The sequence below is a fragment of the Vollenhovia emeryi genome, unplaced genomic scaffold, assembly GCF_000949405.1.
Source record: "Vollenhovia emeryi isolate VEMERY1.0 unplaced genomic scaffold, V.emery_V1.0 DF939189.1, whole genome shotgun sequence".
Taxonomy (NCBI): Eukaryota; Metazoa; Arthropoda; class Insecta; order Hymenoptera; family Formicidae; genus Vollenhovia; species Vollenhovia emeryi.
The window spans coordinates 297,352-318,736 of record NW_011967177.1 but is presented as its reverse complement, the minus strand read 5'-3'; the positions used below and the strand labels follow the sequence as shown (position 1 = coordinate 318,736).

The window sequence follows — 21,385 nt, the reverse complement described above, 5'->3', positions numbered from 1 at the left end:
TTTGGCTCGACTTCGTCCCTTAAAAATCTAGGAATGTAAATGTATTTTCGACTATTTTCTAATTGACATAAAATATTATTTTTAAAAAATTACCATCACTTTTATACGATTCACTTCAAAACTCAAGTACGTGCTGCTATCGTAATAGCATGAATGACGTTAAATAAATAATGATAAGTAAACTCGGCCGAAATATATAAATAATACAAATAATATAAACGCCTAATACGGTCGTGCCTAATAATATTTTCTTGCGCATACTTGCACTTTTTTTTCAACAGTAGGCTAAGGTAACCAAACTCGGATCTACAATGTGATGGGCTAATAAGCGACATTTTAAAGTAATTCCGTTCAATTCTGCTCCTTTATATATGTATTTACAACTTTATGCTATATTGTCGCTTATTAGCGACTCATCAAATTGTTGATCGAGTTTGGTGTCTGATTCGAATTTGGTCACTTTACCCTAAACTACGATGTTTAGGTACACTTTTCCGACATCAGTTTCAGACTGTGTTTCAAGACCGAAAGTTATCGGCGCGCAGTCTGCTCTCTGAAAATCAATCGGCGAATTATCACTGAAAACAGTGAATAGTCACTGATTTACAGCTGTAAGTACACCACTGCGATTTTCAGTGGTATACTTATAACTGCAAATCAGTGGCTATTCACTGTTTTCCGTGACAATCCACCGATTGACTTTTAGCGAGTGCCGTATTGAAAAAAGAAAAAAAGATGTCGGCACTGAAAAGTCCAGTATTAGGCGATTCTAGGGTTTAATGTTAAGTAAACTTCGTTCAGCAATCTCGCTTTATTCACAATCATCACTGATTGACTCACCATGCAGATGAGACACTTGAAGGGTTGCCCGCGCATCTCGGCCTCGAGCTCGCGGATGCGGCCGCGAAGGGCCTCAACGACGGGCGTGTCACCGTCCCTCCTGGGCGACGCGGAGGCACCCTCGTCGGGATCGTTTTGCTGGGCGACGGGCGTCGCGGCGCCCGGCTCTGGCTTCACCTCGACCAGGCCCTGCGCCGTTAGCCCGGAGTCAGGGGTCAGCTGCTGAGGCGTGTGCGGCGCGTTCGGCGAGATAACAGCCTCGCGGAGCGCATCCCGTTCCTTCTGTTCCCGCGGCGTGCCGTCGACCCGCGGCGCGACCACGTCCGCCTCGGAGTACTGGGCGGGTCCGAACTCGGCGGCGTCGTCGCCGTCGACCACCAGATCGACGTCCTCGTCCTCTTGATTGCCGCCGCCGCCCCTGGCACCGCCGCGGTTGCTCGAGGAAGTGGCGAGGCCCGCAGCTGCGGAGCAGAGGAGCGGCGATCTCTCAGCGCGTTTCGGCGAGCGACGCGTAAGAGAACGCGGGAGCGCGTTCTCGGCGAGCGACGCGTGAGAGAAAGTGCGAACTCGAGAAGAAGCTTGTGGATAAGCATATTACCGATGACTGCTTAAAGTTTCTTTCTCATTATGGTGCAGATTTTTTATTCGTGTACATTCCATTACAATCTACACAAATAAGTCTCTGAAACCATATGTAAGAATGGTAGAGTGAATTGTTCAAGAAGAAAAATTGAATGTCGCTGTGTATATGGAGTTGTGATTAAAAAATGTTGAATTGCGCGTGGTAAAGTTTGCCTTAATTGCCTTCGGCATATAACGCCAGGATAATTTTTCTAAAGGAGCCGTCTAAAAAAATCTTTAAATTGATGTAAAATATATCTTTGCTGTAGAAGTGTACACGTCCCGCTAATATCGCCCTTCGTTAATCTCAAGCGACATGAAACGCTCCTTTATGTCAAAAGGCAAACCAAATAAATGCACGATTATGACCTGCACAATTCGTAATTATCGAGCGTACATTTACTTTACGCTTTCGCATAAATGCATTTAATGTCCTATTAATCTGACGTTTCTAGGTAAATATAAAATCGTGCATTATGTGCGCTTAACAACCGCAAATTTAATGCAAACATTTGCACGTTTCTGCGCGCATCATAATAAATGCGCGTGTAATTCAGAGCCGCGATTGGACTCACCGGAGAATCCGCCGACGAGCATGGAAGTGGCGCGCACTCTTGTCTGGCCGGCCCATTCGTACTCCTCGTACTCGGGATCGCCCTCGACGTCCACCTCCTCCTCATCGACGTTCGCGTTCTGCCCGGCCGGATTCCCGTTGTTCTGCTTGTTCAGGCACCGGTCGACGTGCTGATTCAACTCCTCCGGGGTGCCCGATAGCCTCTCGCTACAAACTGGACAGGACGCCTCGTCCGCTTTTCGCTTCCGATTCTTAATGCGTATTCTGGCCTACGCAGAAAAAAAATAGCACATCATATATTACACAGTTTTTACCTGTCTTTCGCTCTCTTCTTAAATAACTTTCTTTCCACAAGCGTTCTAGTTCGAAGGGAGTAAAAGTTTTAGTAAAGTACTCATGAAAGATTCGAACATATTTGGTCCAGGTTTGAGTCTACTTAGAGCACCACTTTTGCTTTTCGTGGTACTTAGAGCGGGTTTGAGCTTCCATGTCGTCCAGGTTCGAGCGCAAGTACTGCTTTTATTTTTCTTCAACAATCGTAGAGAGTTCGAAACTAACTTCTAACGCCAACAGATTCGTGCCTACTTGCACTTAATTAATCGTTGACGCAATTAAGGATTAGAAACGGGAGGCAACAAGTGCGGTACCTGTCTATTGGCCTTGATCCTTTTGTATGTCTCCCATCTACCCTGAGGGGTGCCATCCGCCGCCGATGGGGCGTGCAGCATCGGGCCATGGGGATGATCCTGGGGGTGCGTCGGCGGTAAGGTCGACCTCGAGGGTCGAGGTCTCGAAGATGCCGAGGAGACCTTGTACAATCGATCCAGCTCTTGAGCAAAGTGCTGCTCTAGTTCTTGAGGTCTCACTGTCACCCCGCATACTGGACAGCAAGATGGGTCCGAGGGGAATTTCTTCTTGCCTGAAATGAAACGAATTTAAACTACGATTAGAACAGCTTCACTTGAGAATAAAACAGTGTCGATTTCGCAGACCTTACAGGTCGAGCAATTATGTTTTACAATTTATCCACTGCGTAATGATCTTCTTAATCGGTTGTCAATTGTAGTTGCGTTTTTTATTCATTGCAATTCAACAGCGAGTAACAAGGATACTTTAGGCTGCGATTGCTCCAAATCACTTGGAGCAATTCTACCAAATTTCCTCTGAATTTTTCAAACAGAAGTGAGTGCCATTACGGCAAGGTGTATCGTTCTCGTGCGTTAATGAAAAGTATTGTCTGCGAAATAATTTTCAGCGAGAAGGAAAACGGAACGAGAGGAAAGAAATTCCCTCCTATTTGATAATTAAACGCATTTGAAGGACGCCTTTGATGTCCCCGGAAGTGAGGATTTAGCCAGCGCGTGCGCTCGAGGAACGGGATCACCGGGGGCCGCGGCGCCTCTTGGAAGACGTCGGCTAACGCGATTTAAAAAGTATTCAACTCGCGGTCGTAATTACTTTTCGTAACGGGTCGAGTCGTCCTCGCCGTCGAGACGCGCGCGTCGCATTAAGCCCAGAAACGAGCCGCGAAACGAAAACCACCGTCGTAGGTCAACGCGGTCCGGCTCGTTTACTCGCAATTTATTGCCCCGTAAAATGGCGAATAAAGGGGCGGAGGAGGGGGGAGGGGTAGTTGAAGAAGAGGAGGAAAGTCGGAAAGGGACAACCGAGGAGGTGGGGCGAGGGAAAAAGCGCGGCGCAAACGGCCGCGTGCCCGCCGGTAATCCAGCGGGATCCTTCTGTCCCGAGGCTCGCCGTGCGCCAGACGCACTCCGACGGGAATGCATAATTAATTGCGAGAGCTTGTCGCCGCCTGCACCGCGCGCATCCCGCGGTTCCGTCCGTCGGCACCGGCCGTCGAGGCAAATGCATAAACTTATAGGAAAAGTTCGCGGTGCCGACGTGCCGGATTCCTCCGGTTGATTTTAATTACGCGTTAATCGCTCGTATCTCAAGGTGGCTTCATAACGTCGCCGCGTCGGAGGAATGCCGAAGGGCCTTTATACGACGGCGAATACTTATCGCGAGGCGCGATAGCCGCGCGAATGAGAGGGGGTGACCAGAGACTGCGCTCGCGACGTGTCGCCGACGCATCCGTCAGGCGGATGCCACCGAGTTTTATTCCGGCGGTTTATTATCCACGACAATAAATTTTATTTATCCATAATAACAAATAGGGATGTAGGCACTAGGACGCGCCGCGTAATAACTTCTGGGCGAGAAAAACGACGGGCGAGACTGCAGGCATGTTCTTTATAGCTTAACTGGCTGCGCTAGTTCAGAGTTCACCTTCCTCCTTCTAAGGGCCTGTGCCCACGATGCTAGAACTTGGTTCAAGTCCTAGTTCCGAGAAATGTGCTATTACAGAAAAGCTGCAAGTTGATTGGCCACGCATTTCTCGAAACTTGAACTTGGACCACGTTCTGGCATCGTGGACACAGGCCTTAATGTGGATGAGAAAAGATAAACTCTGAACTGGTGCAGTCAGTTCAGCTATGAAGAACAGACCCTATGATTCAAACATGGGATTTTTCGCTTGTCGGGTGATTGTTCTTCCTAATGAGCTACACATATTAAGTATAATATTCTAGACATTCATAAAATGCCAGTAGTATGCAATATTTCTCAAGAATAAGCCCTCAGGCCTACATTCGATACTCTTCTCGCTTGCCTACTCTATTTCACCGAATGAAGTAGGAATAACATGTTACCAGCGCAACTTGAGAATTTGGTATCTCGCTGGATGGTTTGGTAGACCATCGTATGGAAGAGCCCCGCGGCGCTTAAGACCTGTGTCCACGATGCTGGTCCAAATTCTAGTTTCGAGAAATGTGTAGGCAATCTACTCGCAGCTATTCCATAAAAGCCGCAATTTAAGTTGATTGGCTACACATTTTCCGGAACTGGAACTTGGACCAAGTTCTAGCAACGTGGACGCAGGCCTTTACAGACGTTTCGAGGCCTCGGCGTTATCGAGACGCGCTTAAATGGTTGAATCTTAAATTGAATTCTAAGCCTGTCAGCTCTTTTGGGGATAATACAACCGCGGTTGAAATTTATCGATTAGGCATCTCTCTCTCTCTCGTTTTTTTCACTTACTTTGCACGTGAAACTTTATTATACGATAAATTAACGCGCGGAATTATTTAGAAACGATTTATAGACCTTCGCGTTTGTCACGTATTGAAATTTATGTCGAAAGGCCCGAAGAGACACGTTGGAATTCCGCTTACGTCGCATTACCAATGTGTCGCGCTATCTTTACGACCGTTTAAAAAATGTACCTTGATTTACATAACGCCGTAATGATAACGGGATAATATTTCCCGTCTTTGAGAAATGCTAGAAAATAATGAATTTACAAGAAAAATGACGATTGTATCAACGGATAGATTTATCTTCACCAACTTCATAAATGCGAATATAAATTAACAAATTTAATTCTACGAATTCTAAAATATTCCAGCGAGTTTTAGTTACATAACATTCTTATCTTCTGCTATCGAATATACTGCATTTAATTAATTTTTAATCAATCATTATTTATTTAAACTGTAGCATGTTTCGAATCTTTTTGCGTCTAAAAGAACGCGAAGCAGATCGTTGCCTCTCAATTCATCGCAAGGGATACGTCTAGGTGCACTTTGCGTAATTGGACGCCACGAGTTTCGTTGGACTTAAGCTACTGAGACCACGCGATAAAATAACGTGAAGTCGACGACGCGTGAATGTGTACATGCACTTTGTATGCACTTCGAAATTCCTGAGTGATAATCACGGTTTGCCTTACGAAGCGCGGTAACATCGGATAACGGAAGTCGGTGGAATTAATGTCGCGACGACGGGATGAAGAAAGTCGATTTAAAAGAAGGAATGACACGAGATTTATCAGTTATACCGTGGATAATTTCTTTCGGAAATTATGCCTTTTTACGACCGTAATCTCCTTCACACTTATTAGTTAAACCACCCCACATCAGTTAAACCAGGTACGATTTTAGATTTTTGTCTGCGGAATTAACTGGCATACGGTGCTCACTAAATTATGAAAAATTTTATTATATATTAAATATGCTGCTTTTCAACTCGTAAACTGTATCAACAATAGAATATTATGTTTTGATGACGTGAGAAATTAAAATTTATCTCAATTAGAGTCGCGATACACGCAAAGTTACGAATGCTTTGTAGAAAAGGATCTTTAAATAAACGCGGGCAATAATGATTTCTACATTTCTATTCGTTATGTCTTAAACTACGCGTTCATCCTACTTGAAATAGTTCTCAAATTGTCATCGTTTCAAAATTAGTCTCGTTACTCACACGATGAAATCTCCCAATTCCACTTCTATCTGTAATAATAAATTGCTCTTCGTCTGCAGCAAGTGGCTATAAATAGATTGGATAGATTGACGAGCGATATCGTGGAAATCTAGTTAGGCAGGCAAATGTCTGCTTATACGACGATAGCGATGTCAGGAGTGACAAATCGAATTATCGCGTTTAAAAACACGTTTTACTTCCGGTGATAAACACGCCAGCCGAAAGCTTTAATCAGCGCGCCGTTGCAATTTTCAATGCGTTTTTGCTTTTTAATGAGATTCCTCGATTACGTCATATCGGTTACCTGATTAGGCAACTACTTTCGCAATAAATTTTTAATTAGAAGCTGCCCTCTCTCTCTCTCTCTCTCTCTCTCTCTCTCTCTCTCTCTCTCTCTCTCCACCTCTCTCTCGTTTTTCACTTACTTTGCATGTGAAACTTTATTATATGATAAATTAAACATAATTATTTGCGAGAATTTTATTAAAAAATCTGAGAATAATGTGGCAAACTAACAATTCACACAATTTATGCTTGCATAATCTAACGTTACTTTATAATTTATTACTCATATATCTGTCGGCCATATGAAATTATGTGCTTTAATTCATGATTGCCTCTTGCTTGTTGTCAATGTCGATTATAAGAGAAATAGGAAGAAAAATATAATTCGGGGGAAAAAAATATTACTTCCTGACACGGATTCCGTAGAGTGTACGAAAATAAACGCGCTGCCGAGTGTCCGCACCTGTCGCTATTTTCCGATAACGCCAAATAATTTTCTTTTCAAAAAATAAAGAGAATTTGCAAAAGAATTATTGTAAACAATACGAAACTATCGAATGGCATTTGAAAAATTTGTTTCAAATTCTGCACGTTTCTATTATTCTACGTAAATAAACGACCTTAAACTATCGGGCGTATAAAATGTTAAAGAAAGAGATCTTGTGAAGAGATCGCGTGAAGAAGTAGAAGTATGATAATATAAAATAAGATAAACTCAGCAATCTTTCAATTTTTATCGTTTAAATATAACTCGAGGGCGATTGGCTCGTTTGTTTTGACAAAAGACGATCCCGGTGGTGTCCGTAGCCAGGAGGATTTGATCGCGACAAATGTTTCACGTCGACAGCGCAAAGACAGGGGTATCCCTCGCCCTCACAAATCTTGACTCTCAAGGGTCGACTTGTAAAAATAGACGGCGGAACTCGCGATGTTCTCGCGGTTTCCGGACGGCTTGTTTATATGTCAAATACACCAACATCTTTAACGTAAAATAAAAATTTATTTTATTATTTCCACGCAAGAATGTTTTGTTATTTTCTATACAATAATTATTATTTGTACCTGAGTAGATGAAGTTGTTCTCTCAAAAATGATTTACCGGCAGACTTTTTAACAGAATCTACTTTTCTGCAATTAAATAAAAATGCATGAAAATAATTGAAAAGATAATAAAGTATGAAAGTTACAGTAATATAATTTGTAATATTTTGCTTTTAAAGTCATAAATTAAAAAATTAGCAATCAGCAATTATTTTAGAATATGTATTTGCATTTCAAATCCTGGCCATAATTATATGTTATATAATCGCTATAAATTAATGTAATACATTAATGAAAGAGTAAGAGAGAACATATTTATTTTATAATAAATTCTTTCAATCACAAAAATAATGAGATAGCGCTCATTCTCATTATGTCCTCAGTATTATAATATCGATAAATGTCATCGACTATGGTTAGCGATGACTTTTAAATTCCTGCCTGCGCGGTGGAATATTTACCGATTGCGACGGCGGTAAGCAGGGTAGGAAATGATATAATTTGTTTCCGGGCTGCAAATGCGCACGAAACGTTTGCAGTACAAACACGGACGCTATTTGACGAGCACTGGATGCATTACAGTGTTTTAATATTTTACGTTTTAATAAAATGCTTTAATATTAAAGCTTATCCCCGTATGCAGTATAATGGGAATTTCATTGAAAATTAGGTATTTCGTTAATTGGATGATTCCGCCGTGATTTCCTCTGGCGGACGCGGACATTATTCGATATAGTGTCTATAATTGCGTTTGTGTAATTTTCGCGTTTTGTCCGCATAGCAGCCTCATTAAGTACGGTACTTTTATACGGATAAATAAAGGCACGCGATATGGCCCGACAGCAAAAACGTTGAAAAAAAAAAGAAATAGAAAGCTCGATACTCAAGCAAGGCTTCGTAATGTCATGATATTTAACATGTGTAAATTGCATTTATAGCACATAAAATTCCTGTGTTTCACGCGAATTCTTGTTCAAGGATACCCAGCGAGCCAAATAAAAAGTAAAAGGTTTTATTAAATATCATAACTGTAAAATTACAAGTTTAACAAAACTTATTAATGTTTGGTAAGCCACGTGACGCACGTCGTGCCGCGTGAAGGGTACGAATATCAAGTTGGGATCTTGTGTCGGAATATAACACGGATATGACTGAGGTGATTGTCTCGAAGATTTCTTAGTGATGCGAGCAAGGAGATAAGAATCAGAAGGCGCAAATTAAGAATGCGTAAGGAAATGAGTCGAATAATGAATTTTACAACCGCGCGGACGCTGAAAAGTTCTGCATTAAGTCAGAAAGACATGTTCTTTAGATCCAAAAAATATTGTTTCCGTTGGTCCTCATTCGAGTGTTGCCTTTGTCTAAGCAACGCGTGACCGGAAGAGGGTAATGAAAAGAGAGGAATAATTTTTTTACGACTTTCCGTTAAGCTCGTATGAGACTACGGATTGAAACTGAGATTAGATTGAAATTTGGCCACTCAGAGAAAAATTCGGTAAACTTGAGATTAATAAACTTTGCTTCGATTGGGCAAATTTTTATCTAATCTCAATCCGTAGTTTAACATGGGCTTTAGATACTTTTCAATTTCGACTTTATTTCTCGTATCATTTTTTACTACAATTCAACTTGTTATTACAATAGCTTGTCAATTATATTTTTAACGTTTCAAAAATATAATCGAGAAAATAAGATTAATGCATACAGAAGAAATAAAAAAGATATGAATTGTGAAAAAATATCGACTCTTTGCGGAATAAAAGTTTAGCCAAGTATGCTTGAATCGTGCAATAAGGGTTTGTTTAATGTTTACATAGTACCACCGTGTGCAAAAGTGCGTGGAGAAATCCCATATCTAATTTTATGATTCGAGTATAATGGGACACATCTTCTACTCAATAATGAAAAATACGAGCGGTCGAGTTACCAAGAAGTCTTCGGGCAAATGTATCAACCCGGCGAATTTAAAAACTAATTTTATTCACCCTATTTTACGATGTTATATATTTTTTTAGATTAAATTAAATGACTACGAGAGATAATGAGAAAGTCCGATTGTGCCTAAATGAGAAAGAAGAAAACGCACCGAATCGGCTGGGCGCGCGGGATCTTATCGCCACCTCGATTGGCCGTTAAGAATGGTGTAACATCTTTATTTACCCCAAGCCTTTCAGGCTCGCGCACGCGCGCGGTGCTTTAATATCGCGACACCCCCGGTGCACACGGTCGCGTCTTTTTATTTCGACATCGGAGTAAGTAGATGGCGAGCGCCTCTTTTAATTAAAGATACGCGACCGCTCTATCTCGAGGCCACCCCGGTGCCGTTCTAAAGGGGACTAAGTGTAAATGATGGCGCAGTTATGGTCACGGCTGGAGAGATAGCCTCGCGAGAGAACGCGGGGATATAGCGACGGCATTGTCCTTTAATCGAGAGAAAAGACTCGCGACGAAAGAAATTGAGGGCGAACGAAATCCCAGCGGCCGCGAGGACTGAGGAATTTCCGTCTCTTTTGCGGCTCCTCTAAAAGTTGTTAACTACTCGCGGTCAAAATATTTCTATTGGCTATTTCAAAATTTTCGCGTAATTGCAAGAGATAAATAGTTGAAAATAAAAAAAATCAAGATAACATCCAGTCTTTTATGGAGAGGTAATATTTAAAAGCGGAAACTTGCTTATAGTCTAATTAATTTCTTTACGCACTCCTGTATTTTTTCTTTTGGAATTGACGTAAATAGCGCGACACCTGCGATCGTTAGAAAAATATTACGGCAGATATCATATGTCTTCAATTTTCAGCGAAGAACCTACGCTCGCGTGTCAAGAGAGAAGGATAGGGGAAACGCTGTCGTACGTTGCATTTTCGTGAATTCCACAGCATGAAGTGAAAACATTTCGCGAGAACGAGGAGAGCGCGATAAGGCGTGGAGTATAGACGCACAGATACGGGAAAGGCGACAAGAATGGAGGGTGCGCGGCGAGGAGAACGAACGAGATGGAGATACGAAAGAACCGCGGCTTAGCCAGCTGTCGACATCTCTTTCCTCCCCCTCGGAAGCCCCCTCTTTTTATTTTCGCAAGCCCTCGCGAACCCACTCCGCGAGAAAACGACGTTGCTTCCGTTAATTATGTCAGCAGACGGAGGTCCTTAAACGCGAATCACCCCCTTTGACGTTCCAACGACCGTTGATGATAACGGCGATAAGGTCGCGACGAGCTTCCTTCGTAGCCAGAAACGTTACGCCTTTGTGAATTAGGGAAAGAGCTGCGCATGTCGTCCGATCGACGAACTGCGGATATTAGAAGTTACACGGGGAAAGACCGGCTAGGGCAAAAGTAACTATAATTAAAATGTTGCCGTATAAATAGTAGGGGCATCTACATTGTTTTGTGTTGCAACATTCACTAAGTTTGCTGCACAAAACGCATACAGTTGTCTCCACTACTTATCGTACCAATGTGGATATGACAACCACAGATATAGCTGTTCCAAATATTACTAATTATTGGAGTTGTGCCGATCCTAATTAGACATGTGGTAACCAGATCGGTCTCTCCATGTAAATGTCTTCTTAAGTAATACAATATTAATATATTTCTCATGTTCCGAAAGGCTGTAATTACCGGCATTATCTCCTCTGAATTCTAACCATCTTCTTAAAATTAATGTATCAATTAACTATGGTCCGAGGTCAATTAACTTTGTGTCCTTTCTTTCGCAATTCAAATGAGAAAGCTTATTTACTTTCTGCGCAATAAAAGAGATAAGCGTCTTTATAATACTTAATTAAAATCCGGGAGGGGAATGTATTATTACTATTTTTATTTCATTGTAAACTATCCATCTTCAATATTTCAGAACATATTAGTTTTCGATGTGAAATTAGATGAATTTGATACGATGAAGTTATTACAATTGTATTTTGTTCGCAAGATAAGTAAGAATACCCTTGTCGCTCGTAACAGCGAGAGGAAGTCGAGAAAAGACGAGCCAAGTGATCGAATATTCTCAGCCCACTAATTCCATTCGACGCGAATGCGGACTATTGCCAATCAATCGAATTAAACGTCGATCACTTCCATTTCTGGAGAAACAGAACAAGTGAGTATACTTTCGTAGATCGACGTCTATTCGAAGGGATGGTATTTAATTATGTGTACTCAATGATCATAATTTAATGCTTAGAACGTGTCGATAATGAGATAACGAATAAGACGAAATGTTATTATCGGTCGCGCTTGGTTATTTCAAGACACAAAGATATTTGTGTTTCGTTGATTTGGACAAATTTCATTGCGTGTTTGTCCGTAGAAAAATGAGAAAAATATTCATGTGGAAGGGAATGAAAGTTACTGATGTAAATAGAATAATCTCTTATGAATAATTTACTTCGATCGGTCGACTCGAAAATGCAATTGAACTTTTTAATCTTTCTACAAGCTCTCGTGGTTGGACCCTTTAATTTTATAATGGAACGATATATTCACGCATTCAAACATAGAATCACGGATACACATTTTTACCGCTTGAAAAAAACTTCAATTTCGCGTATAGATTGCGCTTAATACTATGTTACTAAATCAATCAAGAGGTGTGCTAGATGTGATTTTAATTAAATTTTGCGTTATTTTTCACACTCCCAATTATCTCCTATTTTCTGAGGGTGACTAAGTCGAAATGTTCGCACTGATATATTTATTTGAATATGTGTTTTGTATCACATTCTAAGATTTTGTTTTTGCTGATAAATTAGCCGCAATACCCATTACTTAATAATAATTATCAGGACGGCCGAGTGAAGTTTCGCGATGGGGACATTGCTGAGAAGCAGATATTGCGTGGCAAGTTCGCAACATCGGCCAAAGAGTAACAGCGTGCAAAGAGCATCGCGCGGAGCGATCTAATACTTGAAATTCGCACGGGCGCTCCTCTTTTATGGAATCTCGTTTCCGGGCCGCGCCACGCGCGTTCTCCCGTCGTTTATCCGGGGAATGCCGGCATTCTCGAGCAGTTTAACATATCCCACGGAGCAGTCCGGCAAACACGTCGCCCTCCGTCTTCCCTTCTCCCGATACTCCTTCCCATCCGCAACTCGTATTTCCATCTCCGACCTATGCGGCACGCCCGGCCTCTCCTCCCTATTCCTCTTTGTCCTCCGAAGCGGATCGTCTGCGTGAACTCCGCTCTTCTTTTTCCCCTTTCAATTAGATGCGCTCGCAAATTTATGTCCGCGCCCGTTTACTGTACTCGATATTCCGTTTTCCTGCCTTTATTGAAAGGGACACCCCCTCGCCGGGAGTCGCGGACCAGTCTCGATTGGAAAAATAATCGCGAGCTGCGACGTCTCGTGATCGCGAAGCCACGCGTCCGAGAGTACGTTCGATTAACATTTCCAACGCCAGGTGCCAGGAATATAAATTACGTCGGGTGCCACGTATCCATTATTGAACGTGAATGCCTCGTGTCGCTGGTTGTTCTCCGGACCGAAGGAAAGAATTCGCTCTCGAGGCTGCGCGGGCGACGGCCGCGTAATGGCGGGGCGAGAGACATTTGGCTGCAATTCGAGCGCTGCCTTTCGGGGGTTTATGGCCGCGATTTGGATTCCTGGCGCATCGGCCGCCATCTGAATGCCTCTTTGATTTAATAGAGAACATCAGCGCGAACTCGAAGGGCGGCGGCAGCGAGGCGCGCCGCGCCAGCGAAGGGGTGAAACGCGTTTGCCGGCGGGGATGGAAGCCGGCCTGGATTTCCGAGCCTCGCGACACGAATCGCCCTTTTCTTCTGGCAATTACGACACCGTCGACTCGTAACGACGTTGACAAATAAGCGTAGACATTGCACCGAAACAATCCTCCAGAAAAAAAACTTGTATAAAGATTAAAACACCCAAGCATAAATTAACAGGCAATAAGAGCCAACACAGGTTATTGGGTGTGAAATACGTACAGAATTTACGGTGTACAGCCAAAAAATTTGCCACCTATGTGAAAACTCAATGACTTTAAATTGTTTTACATTCAAATTAAACAAGCAATACCAGTTGATTTCTGAGAATTGAAGGGGCGGCAAATACTTTTAGTCAAGGCTGTAAATATTTTAAAACGTCAGACGTTTCGGACGCCTAATGCGATCCTGTTCCGTGACAATATGACAAAAGATAATCGTGGCGCAGTCATTTTTATAAAATATACGAGGAGAAAGTATAAAACATGATTGATTAAAAGTTATAGGGGAAGGTGACCAAATTGGGATCAGATACCCAATGCGGATCAATAATTTGACGAGTCGCTGAACGACATAAAAACGCGTCGATGCCTTTTATGATATTGGCAATGTAGCATAAAGTTGTGAATATATAAAAGAGCAAAATTTAAGTGAATCACTTTAGAATCTCGCTTATTAGCGACTCGCCGAATTTCTAATCCGAATTTGGTCACCTTACCCTAACGCTCGGGGATTTACGATAGAACTAGCAGAGTTTCTAAATTATCCGTGTAACGTTCCAGTCGCAAAATCGGCACACATAATATCACCCGCGGCTTGAAACTCGAAATTCTAAAAAGCTTCGATTTATTCACCGAGAAGAATCAATTAAAAATCAAGCAAAAGTGGGACGAACATTAACTCGGCGAATTTAGCTTATGTTTTAAACTAGGTATTGGGTTACTGTTACCGTAAAAGACAATCGATGAACGTGGCTCGGGTAATAAGTTGAAATTCTCGATATCGCCCCGCAGGACGAGACGAGTCTATCTGCCGGGCCCGTCGATTTTTCGCGCGCGCCCGTCTCGGATTTCGCGCGGCCGTCAAAAATTCAACCGCGCTCGACTCCGGCGAAATACGAGCTGCGGGTAATTAGCCCGGCGGTGGCGATGCAGTATTTACGCGCGTTTTAATCCCGGATAGAGCAATTAGTATATATCGATGGCGCCGGTGGTTACAGATGTACGGTAGGCACTTGTAACGACGGCGCGCGGCGCCGCCGCGCTGTAATCCGGTTTTAATTAAATAACTGAGCTCTCGCCCTCGAGCGCCCACGGGCGAGAGAGTCCTGGGCGAGTCCCTCCGCCCCTTTCGCGAGTCGTGCGGAGCCGAAAGAGTTACGCGGAGCCGAATGTCGATGGGCGGCGGGGACCGGCACCCGGGCCACCGGGTGTCAGGCATTTAACCGCAACTGTTGTCGTCTCGACTCTCGACGGCGTGGATTACGGGCACCGCAAGTCGAGAGCGCGAGCGAGTCACCCCCGGGGAATGGACGCGCGTGTCACGTCTTCGTCAACGAGAGATTTATTCGCGCAAGGAACACGGTGCCTGTTACGGTCATTTCATCGGGGTCGGTTTTAAGTCGCTCGCGTAATTTTAAATTGGAGGCTGCATTGTCATCTCAACGTTCAATCGCTCTCGTAAACGCGAGTACACGTGAATATTTCTAGAGGTGACAAGGCTGACTGAGGCCAAAATAACTAAAGTTAAAAAGTTGCCGTATAAATAGTAGGTGCATCTACATTGTTTTGTGTTGCAACGTTCACTAAGTTTGCCGCACAAAACGCATCTAGTTGTCAACCACAGATACAGCTGTCCCAAGTATTACTATTTATTGGGGTTGCGCCAACCCTAATTAGACATGTGGTAGCCATATCGATCTCTCCGTGCAAAATCGACGTCTCGAATCAACGATTGCCACTACGTGAGCGATCTATGAATTTAAAAAAACAATACGAGCGCAAGCATCGTCATAGCATAATGCCAACTCGAAAATTGTCGTCGGAAATGAATGTTTCTTTCAACGTGTCGCCGCGTTGAAAGAAACATTCATTTCCAACGACAATTTTCGAGTTTCACACATCGTTCGATACGTCGTTTCTTACCGTCGTTGAAAGATTCACACGTGCCTGTCACGTGGGATCGCGTTCGAACGTCGATACTGGCGAAAGCCACGTTGGCAAAGTTTCGAGGAAGAGATTAAATAAAATTATAGAATTAACCGATGCACCTCTGCAAGATTGAACGCGTTATCGAGCGCGGATGTTGCGCCGGTAGGCAACCGACGAGAATAATTAATCGCTCTTTCAACGACGACGGCAATTACATCCACCATTAGATCTTCCATTTTGCGCCATCGGGTTAAATTATTGTTAACTTAAAAGCGGCATGTTCTGGACAATCAGAACATAAATTTCTGTCGGGCAACGCACCACTAATAGAGATGTAAATTAATCAAACAAATGCCATGACACTATCTATATATTTCCAAGAAACTTCGTTTCCGTCTTGCATTACGGTTTTTTAACCGTGTCACGTGCACGGAAAGACCGGCTAAGGCAAAAATAATCAAAATTAAATTGCTAAGATTGCTTGACCATGTCTGACAAATTTTTATGTTCAAATTCAGTTCAAACATGTCATGTTCCGTCGTTCGTGAAATTAAGATCAGCTCCTTTTGATTTATCATACGGACTTACTGACACAACTATCACTTGAAAAGGACCAAAAACAATGGTCGAAACGTCGTGAGTTTGAACATAAAAATTTGCCCGACATGGTCAAGCAATCTTCTGAAGTTTCTTAATTACTTCTGGCGACTTATAAGATTTTCTCCGTCATAAAATTAAAATGTTACCGTATAAATAGTGGGGGCATCTACATTGTTTTGCGTTGCAACACAAGGCGCGTGCGGTTGTCTCCACTACTTATGGGCGTGACAACCACAGATACAGCTGTCCCAAATATTACTATTTATTGGGGCTGTGCCAACCCTAATTAGACATGTGGTAACCGTGTCGGTCTCTCCGTGTGTTGTATACATAAAATAAGAGAGCTGTGGGAATGTGTCTGAAGTAGTGAAAATACATCTAAATTAATATGTGAAAAGTTTCGGGTATTTACGTTGAAATTGTGCAACGACAACGCGGTTCTCGCGAAGATACATTCAATATTGAGCTTGCCAATATCCGCGCCGGCGTTCATTAACGATGAGACATTAACGGAAGATGGAACGTCGATTTCTTGGTTATTCACAGAACTCTATCCGCATGTCGATGCCGCATAGCAATCTGCTGGAAAACGGAAATGCTTGGAATAACGGAGAGATGATGGAAATCGTAGATGCTTCTCGGTCGGAGATAAAAAAAAGACAGCTGGATAAGACGATACGCAGTAAGCGTTTTCTCGCGTGTGACGATATTAATCTCACCGGCCACATTCGAGCGTCATGGGATTTATGCTATCTCTTGGTAATACAAGAGAAAGACATGGTTACACTTGTAGGCCTGTGTTATTCCACAGTATCTCCTTCAAATCTTCACATTGTATTTCACCCGTCACGTTGTTCTATGCGAATCGTCCATCGTGCATTCAATCGGCTGCACGATGCAATCGAGGAGAATAAATGTTTCGTCTCTATCAAAACAATAAGAAGTAAATACGCATTGGCGTGTATTAAGTGACAACGATGAAAATCACCCTCGAAAAGAGCGTTTCTGTAAACTCGATTGAAAGTAATATCGTGCTAAGCGGAGCTGAGTAATTCCTAAGAATATTAAACGCGGCCATAAACATTTTCATCGCGGCTCGTCAAGCTTATTAAAAATATCCGACATTGGGCGTGGAATAACACAGTGTTATGTCGATATTTATCGTAGAAACAGCAACAGGATGCACGCAGCGGGAAGGGTGCTATCGAAACTTTCCGGCAAGCCTGCTCAAACCTGAACTACACCTGCAGGTAAACGAAGACCAGTTCTCTTAAAGTGCTTTACGCCCAGTGTATAAAACGCGACGTAACGCGATTTACGGTCTATCGAGAATTAAAAAGCCTCCCCTTTTGTCACGTCACTTGCGCGTAACTGCGATCAGCGCGTCGCACAAACTTGCGCGATACGTTTATTTCGCAATTTACTCCCGGGACGATCGCTGGGAGTGGACTGTGTAAATTCGGCTTTAGGCGTAACATTGTGCAGGCATATCGCCGTTGGTGCCCCGCGGCGACAGGTGGAGTCGCGACGCGGGGCACTAAAGGGCCCGCGGCGTGACGAGGAGGCAATTATTGTGGGATCCAGGCGAGGCTCGCGAGTATCGCGGGGGTTAAGGATCATTTAATTAGTACTAAACGCTGAATTTACACAGGGAGTAGCCGCGATTTTATGCCTCGCGCTTTCCCGGTCCAGGGGCCCAAGGCGCGCCTTAACGAGCGCGATCGCTTTTCTTGCACCCCGACTGCCGCGTTTATTCGCGAGTAACGATGAAGCTCGATCCAAATAATATATTGAGCCATTTGGCGTTTCTCTCTTTCTCTCTCTCTCTCTCTCTCTCTCTCTCTCTCTCTTTCCCTTGATAAATTTTCGTAATTAATATTGTAATAAAGGAGAAAATAAGATGCGAGATTTTATCGCGAAAGTTATCCTTAAAGAGCTGCGGCTTTTCCCCGTATTGTCGTTTCTCGATTTGCAAACGCGCAATTTCCGCAACAAACACCCTCGTGTGATAACCGATTCAATTATCGTTAGTATACAGCCTGACCTCCGCGCGGTGCATGTCTCGCATGATCCTAATTATCATGCGGCAAGCCGCGATCGCCCGGCGGCGAGAGGCCGTTTGTTTAATTAAACGCACGAGATCCAAGTTTACAAATATTACCTTTTCGACGAGTTTGCGCGTAAATCCTAGCGTTTAGTGGTTATTAAAAGCCCCACCGTCGTTTCGCGGATGCGGTTTTAATAACCCGCGCGCCTCAAGAAGCATTTCTCGTTGCCGCAGGTAGAGGGCTAAGTGAGTGGACGCCTTAGGATCCTGTACAGGCTGCTTCATACGCGGAACTCAGGAAAGCGATGGGCGAGTGACGGATTGTAATACGTGGACGCAGAAATAAGAGGAAAGTCTTACGGACTAATATCCGAGGGGTAAACCGCTGACCAAAATCATGTGCACCAATGCCTACTAATGTTCCAGTCGGCATTAATTTGTCTTATGTTATTTTATTTAGCTTGTTTTATCTTATTTTATCTTTTATAATGCAGCAAGGCCTAATGTCCCACAAAAAATGCCTAGCACTGCCCAGTAATGCCGCAAATCTGTGCACCGCAATACTCTCAGCGGTTTACTCCTCACCAATATCGTTTTGACGAAGAGCCAAGGACGACTGATGATACCGAGCTTCTTGCGAGTCTCGAAATAGATCGTTTCAATGTTTACTTAAACGTCGGCACGAATTTTGCTCACGTGTTTAGTCTTCATCGTGCCATTTATCTCACATGGTATATTGTATAATGTACAGTCGTGAATAGGGCACGGTTGCAACACTTTTTATTCAATGAGTTCAGGGACGCACATTTGGATTCAGAATGAGAACTATTACCCTCGCTTGTGCACAACAGATAGTTACGATATCACCAAGCCATGTGCACAGTGTAACATGTGTAGCGGTAGTTCAAAGATAGTAGCACAAGGTAGTGATTTGTAAAAAAAACTCATTTAAAAAACCGTTGCAACCATTTCGTCCACGACTATTTTCCACGACTATTACATATGGGCGAGTTTGGTAAACGTCGGTTAACTGTCAACCAGAGTTCAGTGTCGACTCTCTATCTTCTTCTATTTTATTATCTAAGAAGAGATAGCATCAATTAACCTTTGGTTAGCAGTTACGACGTTTGTGAAACTGGCCCTACGAGAGATAAGTACTTGTGGAAAGATGAGTTTGATAAAAGCAGAATTGTTTCACAAACGTATTTCATCTGTTCGCTGATCGCAATTCTGAAGGGACCTGTAGATCAGCGTAGAACTGCTCGACGATGACTCGGATGATCCTCTCTGACATATTTAAGAACTGGTTTCTTTTAACTACGGCGTCAGTCAACCTAAGCGAGAATGGTATCTGTCGCATCACCTGCTAGGCGCAAGAGAAACATATTGTCGGCCGGCAGTAAAATTCAAACGACACCGATACGCGAACGATAAGTCGTCGAATCGCGAGGCCGCCTTAAAATTGGACGCGGCGATCGGACAATTATTTTATATTATGCTCCATATCGTTGCGCGCGCGCGTATTTTTAGAGCCGGCCCGAGCGCTTTTAATAGCGATTTTACGTTCCCTTTCGCCAGGACGAGGTGAGTGACATACCGAGAAAAAGAAATCGCGAGGTCGTTCGTTTCGGTTCTTACTCGGACGACGACTGGCAGGACATTTATATTTTCGCATGTGGCAGGAAAAGAAAAAGTTAGATTCCACCGTGAGAGGGAGCTGTCCGATTTATGGCGCGTGCTTTTCTTGACTATTTCAGAATCGAAAATGCTAAATTTTTTATAACTCAGCGTCCCTTTAGGCTTACGTCAACGAATCAGATCGCGGCAATAGAGGGTGTAATACACTCTTGCTGAATGTATCGCCGTGGAAATCAAGTTTAATAGAAAAATCTGCATTGTCTTGCTAATTACGGGACTTCCTGATGTGCAATTAAATGCGATTCTTAGCGAAATCTTTCCTTAATCTCGCAATATAACGTATGGGACTACGCGAATAATTCCCCGACGGGGTCGTCCAAGCTTCTGCGAATAACCAAAAGATCGCAAAAAGCAGGGTCTCCGTGTGATTTGCGAACAGATAATATTTCCATGTTAATTAGGCCGCGAGTTCTCTTGTCGGTTTCGCTTGTATGTTAATATTCTCGCTTATTGCGCCGGATATTGCGTTAACGTATCGCCGCCGCGCATCTCCCGCCGCTCGCCACTTTGGCACTTTTTTGCACGCCTCACGCGATAAGTCTTTGAGTAATGAAGCACTCAATTAAGATCGGTATCGCCAGGTCGACAGGTGTGCCGCTGGCAAAGTGAAAGGCGAAATCTGCCGCGATTTATTCGTCTCAACGACTGAGTAATATAGCAAAATGACAAGTCAATGATTATTCCACCTATTCTTCATACGTTGCTATCAATTATGCATGTATGTTGCGAGATTATTGTTACACAAACTATTAAACGGATTGGAATTCTTGCATCACAGACATTTCGAGAAAACGTTATCGTTATGTGTTACAAAGCTAGAAGAGAGTTCGGGATATTTAATATCGCGGAAATTTTCGTGCGCGAAGAAGTGACGACTGTCAGCTTCGAGGAAACGATCGTCGGGAGGAATTCTCCTCGCTCGTAATGACACCCGAACCCCCTAGGGGTGGCGTGCTTGTTTCATTAATAACTTAGGCCGCGAAAATAATGGAAACGCGCGCTCTTAACAATTAACCGGATTAAACGTGCGTAATGAAAATAATAACGACTCGCTCTCAACGATCACGTTGCATTCCTTCGGCGAGTTTCGTGGCTGAAAGCGAAATTGGACGTTAATTGAATTAATTGTATATACCAGCATCGTCAAGTGGTTCCACAAAATTACGAATACACGTGAGAGCAATATCACTTTATAATAACGCGAAGAAACTATAAAATCGATAATATATAGAACGACTCCTGATTTTCCATTGTTTTCAATTTGCGATGCGATTTTCAATTCCAATTCGTTTATCACATATAACGTTGTATGTGCATATTTCACCTCTCACCTGTCCTAAATCAATACAACAACAAAAAGTAAACATTATGGCGCAACTTGGAAGCTGCAGTTTATAGGAAATAAAGCGAGCAATATAACACCGATGTAACTGTCGCGTATCTGGCATATCGTATTTTAATGTCCACCGCTCTAAGAAACCTT

The 21,385-nt window shown here is 43.1% G+C and overlaps 1 protein-coding gene across 1 annotated transcript in view; it reads right to left on the bottom strand.

The window, feature by feature from the left end:
• Positions 1–21,385, bottom strand: part of LOC105562424 (E3 ubiquitin-protein ligase RNF220-like) — a 124,242-nt gene that overhangs the window by 2,643 nt on the left and 100,214 nt on the right. The window contains exons 2-4 of the mRNA XM_012013258.1: positions 2,683–2,954; positions 2,037–2,304; positions 841–1,301 (exon numbers count right to left, since the gene is read on the bottom strand). Coding sequence (XP_011868648.1) covers positions 841–1,301; positions 2,037–2,304; positions 2,683–2,954 — 1,001 coding nt within the window. The remainder of the gene's footprint in view (positions 1–840; positions 1,302–2,036; positions 2,305–2,682; positions 2,955–21,385) is intronic.